Raw genomic sequence first — 8501 nt, forward strand, 5'->3', positions numbered from 1 at the left:
AAAATGTCTAATGTTTTATTCATCTCCTTCTATAGCTTGGTTACAGTATCAATTTATTTTATATAAACAGGTAGAGAAGGATAAACAAAGAAAGAAGAGAAAAGTATTTAAAAGTAAGATAATATTTTCAATAATTGTTAATATCTTTGGTATATTTTTTTTCATACTTCATTATGTTAAGTAATAATTATATTAACATAAATATTATTAAAAGATATTAATATATTAAGATAAATTATAAGATACTTCAACGAATTACTAATTAATAGAATTTAATAAAGTTTTAATTAGTATAATTATATAATTAAACAAAATATACTATGAAACTGTACAATATTTGTTTCAATTTTTATTTTATTTTTATTACTATATTTATAATATATTTCCAACAATATTATTTGTAATAATGAAATTAAATTCAACGATTTTATGCTGTATTAAAATAATGACTTAATTACAAATTTAAAGTAAAAAATTATTTGATGTTCGAAAAAAAAAAAGAAAAAAAAAAGAATACTACAATTGAAGGTAATAATGATTAAAAATAATTTTAAAAATTAATTCATTAAATTTAAAAAATTGATAATTATTTTAAAATTAAATTATTAAAAGTAAATATTAAGGATGATACCGCATTAAATGGTTATACTTAGTGGATGTGTTAATGAATATAAAAGATGATCATTAGTAACTTTGTTTCATTATATTGATCCAATCTAGTTTGTTATCATTACAAAGCAATTGCAATGGTGAATGTTGAGACATTGGTTTTGGAAGGTGAGATGAGTGAGATGTTGAGTCTCATGAAGAAGACTTTCTATTCCAACAAAGAAATCTTCCTTCGCGAACTTATTAACAATGCTTCTAATGTAAGTTATCATTTAAATTTGATTTTATATTTGTACATTTCTTTTTTGGAACAATTATTAATCAATATGTACCTTCATAGGCTTTAAATAAAAGTCGATTTGAGAGGCTTGCCGACATGAAAATTTTAGATGACGAATTGTCTATTAGATTGGTCCCTCCCAAGGAAAATAAAACACTTTTTGTCATCGATAATGGTATTGGAATGACTAGCGATGGTATGTTTGTGACAATGTTCCATTTTCATTCACTTTGCATGTTGATTAATTGTAATGTTGTGTGTATCTATTTTAGATTTGATCGATAATTTGGGTGTTGGCTTCTACTCTGCCTTTTTGGTTGCTCAAAAGGTTATCATCACCTCTCAGTATAATGACCTTGGACAATATATTTGGGAATCTCAACACGATGGCTCGTTTATTGTTACCAAGGATATTAATGCCCAACACCTCTCAAGAGGAACCAAAATCACTCTCTTCCTGAAGGATGATCAGGTACATAAATTAACTTAACCCATTTTTCATGTTATTTTCTTTGTTAACTCATTTTTTCTTCATTAGTTGAAGTACTTGGAAGAGACCACCATCAAGAATCTCATTAACAAACATTGCAAACTCATTATCCATCCCATTTACCTTTGGAGTGAGAATACCAAAGATCATTGGCAACTCATTCACTTTTGGCATAGACAAGAGATGGAGAACAAGTTTCTGACCCAAAAGCTTCATAACCATTTACATGATGATCTTGCATTCTCAATTCTTTTCAAACTTCCTTTGAAATCTCTTAAGAGATTTGGAAGCCTATGTAAATCATGGGACCTCTTGTTTGAAAATTCACTTTTCGTAGATCTCTTTTATATTAATTTCATATCTAATCATCATTGCTTCTATGATGATACATCTGTCATTCTATGTCTTAGATACATTGATGACGAGTTTATTTATAAGCCCTCTTTTTTTTTACTTTATGGTGAGAGCTTTCAAAATGTGGACAAATTATATTGGACAAATCCACTAGAGGGTCACCATTCTAAAAATAATTTTGTGGGTTCTTCTAGTGTTAATGGGATTCTTTGTTTTTTCCTATATCAAATCAAATCTGTGTATTTATGGAATCCAGCTACCGGTGAACTAAAGGTCATTCCTCGCAGTCCAACTGAGTTTGTGCCGTTTCATGTCTTTCATTCAATGAGATATTTGGGCTTTGGTTATGATTTCATTAGAGATGATTATAAGGTGATTAGATGTATGGAACCTCGCACCAGGGAGGATGAAGATTTTACTGAATGGGATTACACACCCTTATATGAGATTTATAGCCTAAGAAGTAACACTTGGCGAAAAGTTAAAATTGATATCACTTTTTCAATGGAATGTGGTCTTGATGGTAATTTCTACTTTGATGGAATGTGCCATTGGTTATGTGAAACCAAAAATGATGTGTACTTGGTATCATTTGACATGAGCAATGAGGCATACTACACAACCCTCACACCTTTAGACATACCTTTAGACATATGTGATGATTTTGATATGTGGTGTGTGAACCGATACTTGTTTCTCTTAAATGGGTCAATTGCTTTGATGTCCAATTATGAATGTACAAAGATCTTTTACATATCAATTTTGACTGAGCTTGGTAAGAAAGAAACATGGAATAAACTCTTTACTCTTGGACCCTTACCTTGCAATGCAAGACCTATTGGAGCAAGGAGTATGGGCAATATACTCTTTGAAACACATGATGGTGAACTAGTTTGGTTTGACTTAAGTACTCACAAAATTACAAAGGTTGGTTTCAAAGCACATGGTGGTATGTTCTCTTTGGTAATTTATAAGGAAAGTCTTCTACAAATTGAAGGAATAAACAATTAATTTTATTTTAAGTGACTTATGTCCAAAGTGGCTTGACAATTTTGATTTATCATTAAGCATATAAGATGAATAGGAGGGGTTTGCTCCCAGCTTTGCTAATTGAACCAAGAATGGTTGAACCTGTCTTTGCCCCAAGTAACTGCTTTGAACTTCCAGATTAAATAGCATCTCGTACAAAGGTTCAGAAAGTATTTTATAATACTCAAATTGAAGCCTTTTGCATCTAGAATCCAACACAACGCTAATCATGTCATTTAGAGATTTGTAAAAGAAGCTCTAACTGAATATGTTAACAAACGTCTTTAAGTTATGATGGTCCTGCCTTTGCAAACTACGTTCATCTAGAAATAATTTGATCTATATGGTCTTTTCAAGTTTAAGCATAAACCTTTTTTTTAAGCAACATCGAACTATAAAAAAATTAAATAATTATAATTTATACTAAATATCAATATAAACATGATCATATGTTAATTTAATCAAATTAAATATTTTTTGAATAAAACTAAAATCAGCAAAAAATTGTAAGATTAAATAATTTAATTAATTATAATTTATATTAAACATTAATCTAAAAATTATTATTGTTAACTTAATCTAATTAAATATTAATTCTTACTTTTTATATGAAACTGAAAATTTATTAAGTTTTTCACAAATCAATAACATTTAATGTTATGAGTCAAATACTAAAATTTTAAATATAAATTAATGTTAGCCAATTTATTATCTGAATTTATTAGTCAGATAATAAAATTTAATGTTGAACAATGGATTCTATCAAACTCAAGTTGAGTAAGACTCTAACTTTTATGTTAAATTTTAAATGGTAAAAATTAAGAACCAATTTATACATAGTGTCAATAAAAGAAGAGCTTATTTAGGTGAGTTAGGACTTAGTTATGGTTAATGGATAAATTACAACTCCAATACTTAAAATGTGTTTCAATGGTAATAATATATTTTCTTATTTATATTTAATGTATGAGCTAAAATAAATTAATTGAAGCATTTAATGTATTAGCATCCTCAATGTTTCACTCTCCCCATGCACTTTCCTTCCCTATGTGTTCTTATTCCCTCAATTACATGGTTTTGGTAGTATATTATTCACCAGCTGAACCAAAATTTAATACACAAATCAAAACCAATCAAACATCACTAGATATAATAATAACAACCATGCACTAACCTTGGGCTTGCTTTCCTCACCTCGAGACAAATGTTACTTTTTTTATGTGAACTTACCAATGTTACTTGGTTGTTTAGGATGCGGAAGGGAGCATTGTATCATTTTTTTGTTACCCCATGCCTGAACCACGTCTAATTATTGTTCTATAATAAAGGATGCAGGGTTTAATGGTGTGTCGAAATTGAGACATCTAAGGGTTGATCATGGTTTAGTAACTGCCTTGCTAGAAAGGTGGAGGCCTGAAACACACACTTTTCATTTGCCGACTAGAGAATGCACCATAACCTTACAAGATGTGTCACTTCATGTAGGCCTTCGTGTCGATGGACCCCCTATCATTAATCCAAGTATGTTGGATTGGGACGAGATGTGTGATACCTTATTAGGTATAACACTAGTTAAAGGGGAATCTATTGTAGGTTTTATGATCAAACTAAAATGGTTAAGGGAAAATTTATTGCCTATAGATGAAAATTCCAATATTGAGGTCATTCATGCACATGTCAGAGCTTATATATTAGGATTGATTAGAGGGATTTTAATGCCCGATAAGACTGGGAATAAAGTACAGTTAATGTACTTGAACTATTTGAGTAATCTTCGAAGAACCAAGAGATATAGTTGGGGTTCAGGTCTTGTATAGAGAAATGTGCAGAGTAACATATCGATGTGCCAAGACTATGGGTGGATGTGCTTCATTGTTACAATCATGGGCATGGTTTCAGATGCCCTTTATTGTACCCATTTCAAGAGTACGACCAACTTTCCCGCTTATTTGCTAATGGAACGAAGGTTGAGTACTATACTACAAAAATGTTCCCCACAATGATTTAGCCGAATACTGTACAAGGATAGACCACATACAACAGAAAAAGGTAACATTTTACATTTGTATAGCAATCAAAAAAACCTAAATAACTTACTACCTTTAAAATTACTTTTGTAATTTAATTGGGTTCCTTATGAGGGTTTGGACTCTATAATTCACTTTGAAGCATATCGGGATCAAGCAATATGGACGTCATGCACAACTTTAATTTGTTTTGACATTGTTGAATGGCACTAGTCGGATAGGTGAAGTTACAATTTAGGCTATCACAAGACATCCTTAAAGAACCCAACAACCTCGATCATATAAATAAATTAGACATGAGGGGGAGACAAGATGAGAACTGGGTTACTAGACATGCGTAATGGATAGAGGTTTGGAAGAACCGACATGAGTTAACGTTAAATGGATTACCGATGCTTAGGCCACTTGTGCACACATTGGAGTACATGTCCTGGTATATAGCAAACTCATGTTTATTTTTGTCAGTTCCACAAATGTTAAATGATCCTAGAATGCATCGTGCATCCATATCAATAAATGTCCCTCGCATTGAACCATATGCGACTACGCATTACTTAAACACTCCACCTCCACAACGAGGTATGGAGGGATGAATGAATTTTATTTCTTCATTCTCAAAACTAGGCATGTCATGTATGTTTACTGTAACATCCTTAATGAATATTACTTATTTAAATATTCAAAGATATAAAAAGAAGTTTAAACGTCGCAATATTATTAATCCCAAACGCGGGAAAATAAAATTTAATATTTAATGCGACAATACTCAAATGAAATTAAATCAAAAGTCATTATAAGTTTCAAATAAAACCATGAAAGCAGTAATAAAATCCCTAGCTCTATCCTAGCTAGCCTCACTCCGTAGCCTGAGCACCCTCAGGATCACCTGTAGTATCATCTGCTCCCGTGTAACACGTTACACGATCATCGCCAAACACAAACAGAAAGGGTGAGCTCAACAGATTATAAGAGACATATCAATTCGTATCAGTTTAATAATACAAATATACCCAATGATATTCTCATAGTTAGACCATAATTACATCCATAATACCCCCAAGGCTCTTACACCTCCAATTTAATCAACAAAGTTAGCCATGGACTCAGGATTCATGATGCTCATACGAACCTGTCCGCTCGTGGTCCTGCCTCTACGAACCTCCCCACTCGTAGTCCTACTCTACGGACATGCCCGCCCGTAGTCCAACACATGTGATCCACCAGCTACGTACCTCCCCGCACGCAACATCTCTCAACTGTGAGCACGAAACATACGAACCTACCTCACTTTTGTATCCCCACAGGAGAGTAATTGGGTATGAGCCTCCCTGCTCATACCATCACATGCCAACCACCATCCATGAACCTACCTGCTCATGGTACAACATCTTCTGATCCATGTTCGCATCCATGCGCACAACAATACACATAAACTGCACTAAATTCGCTTGGGCTAGAAGCATTAGCTTCAGCGACCAGGCTTGTCTCACTCAAGCTAGCTTCCTTGCTTGAGTGAGCGTGCTACCATGGTTTACGTGCGAAGAATCGCTTAGGCGAGCTCCTCTCGCTTGGGCGAGATCTCACTTCGCTCAACATAACATCTCTCGCCTAGGCGGCGAGACATTAGAACACACACTCATTAGTTGCGATTTCTCGCTTAGGCGAGTACCTCTCGCCTGAGCGAGGTACTTTGTCGCTCAAACCATGGGCTCCTCACCTGAGCCAGACCCTCGAGCACAAACTCACCACTACGCGATTTCTCGCCTAGGCGAGCTGCTCTCGCTTGAGCGAGATGTGCAGACACAACCTAGAATTTCGTTTCTGCTATTCTCTCCTAGGCGAGCCTAGTTAGCTTGAGCGAGAATAGCACCTATCCTCCTTGTCATGCATGCAGAAACCTATCCCAAAATGCCCAAAATCCCATCCCACTATGCCAAACAATTCATCACAGGATACAACATTATGTGTATGATTTGGACACCAAATTAGTCACCCAAAAATGCGAAATCAGACCTTATATACTAACAGTATATAAAATAACATAATTTCCATACAAACTCATAAGGTTTTATCACATTACAACAAAACAATCCCATACCCCAATTCATAGCATGTTGTCAAGCAAATTATATGGCAAAGTTACTTAATTACTGCATATTACATTACACACGAAATTTGCCTCAACAATCATATAATTGCATGGAAAGGAGCATCCCTAACCTAGAATTCCTTGCTCAATTGGGTCTTTTAACCTTAGCTTTGCAGTACCACCAATAACCCCCCATTTTGCTCTTCAAAACTCAGATTTCTTGATTCTCTCTGACTCCCCTTGGCACCCCAAACTCGTGCTCCCATTTCACTCTAGATTTGAGACTTTACAAAACCCTTCTAATTACCCAAATTTCCCTTTTTATATGGTTCTTAATTATAGTTAATGAAAAAAAACGAAATTACCCTTTTTAATGTCTATAATTACCTTTTATAGACCATTATGGGTTGTTTCCCAACTCCCTTGACTGCCCATTGTCTCTCTAGGTTTTCCCACCCTTTCACATTCAGACCATAAGTATTTTAACAAAAATAAAGAGATCAATTTGTTCTCAGCAAGGGGTTGAACCCACAACCACTCAATCACAAGACAATTACACAACCGATTCAACCAAGTCATGTTTGTGTTAATTCCTTTAATTCTATAGTTATGTTATTACCCAACATAATCATGCATATGATTAAAATTAATAATAAATCAAAAAACACATACATGACATACATAAGACTCGAACCCAAGTACTCTCACACAATCAAGTACTCTCAACTACTTGAGCTAGTACTTTTCCACGTCACAACAACTAACATTAAATACCATAAAGGCTTCTACTACCCGCATTTATTAAATAATTATTTATTTAATTATTTAATTTTTCCGGGTCTAACATTCCCCCCACCTAAATATAGAAAAAATTCCTAATAATCTACATAATCATCTAAATGATTTTCTTTTGCAGGGTCTTCTTGTGGCTCAGTTTGTGGCTGGACTACGGTGGACTAGACTGGGCAAGACTAGAGTGGGTTGGACTGGAGTGGGTTGGACTGGAGTGGAGTGGGTTGGAGTGGAGTGGATTGGACTGCAGTGGGTTGGACTGCAGTGGGTTGTTGCTGGGGCGGTGTTGGGCTGGAATGCTGTTGTTGAAGACGGGTGTGGGCATCAGGAGGTAGAAAGGCCATGACTAGATTTTGGAAGCTTTGAAACTGACTTCTCAAATTTTCATAAGCCTGATCATGTTCTTCTAGTCATTGCGTGAGTCGGTTCACAACCTCCTCAACACTGCTGGAAGAAGATGCTTGTTGTTTATGGATACCTCTTCCAACAGTGTAACCTTTGTCAAGTTCTCTAGTGCCATAAAGTCTTCCTTTATTTTTTCTGCCAACAACATCAACCTAGGACTGTGTCCTAATGACGTCTTCCTTATCAACATCATGATTATGCTCTGACGCATCAACACAAGACCCTTGCTAAGATTTGACCTATGAGAGTCTAGTTGAAAATTCTTCCTGTTAAAGAAAATAATGACAAATTAGTTAAATAAGGTACAACATTTAAGTTTAAAGGAAATAATAAATAGTAAAAGGATTTCCTTACATGTGTTTTCGAGACCTTTCATCAACAAACTGGCCAGATCCCTTACGAAGATGAGTTTGGTTAATACCTCAT

General features: G+C 34.3%; 1 protein-coding gene across 1 annotated transcript; it reads left to right on the forward strand.

Moving 5' to 3' along the window:
• Positions 1–725: 725 nt before the first annotated feature.
• Positions 726–2810, forward strand: LOC146886684 (uncharacterized). Its single transcript, XM_085671835.1, has 4 exons — positions 726–869; positions 950–1085; positions 1162–1361; positions 1428–2810. Exons 1-4 carry the CDS (start codon positions 747–749, stop codon positions 2742–2744), a joined length of 1776 nt encoding a protein of 591 aa, XP_085527961.1. The 5' UTR covers positions 726–746; the 3' UTR covers positions 2745–2810.
• Positions 2811–8501: the final 5691 nt, after the last annotated feature.

Source organism: Vigna unguiculata, chromosome 4, assembly GCF_037176805.1.
Source record: "Vigna unguiculata cultivar grain cowpea cultivar isolate G323 ecotype 2 chromosome 4, ASM3717680v1, whole genome shotgun sequence".
Classification (NCBI taxonomy): Eukaryota; Viridiplantae; Streptophyta; class Magnoliopsida; order Fabales; family Fabaceae; genus Vigna; species Vigna unguiculata.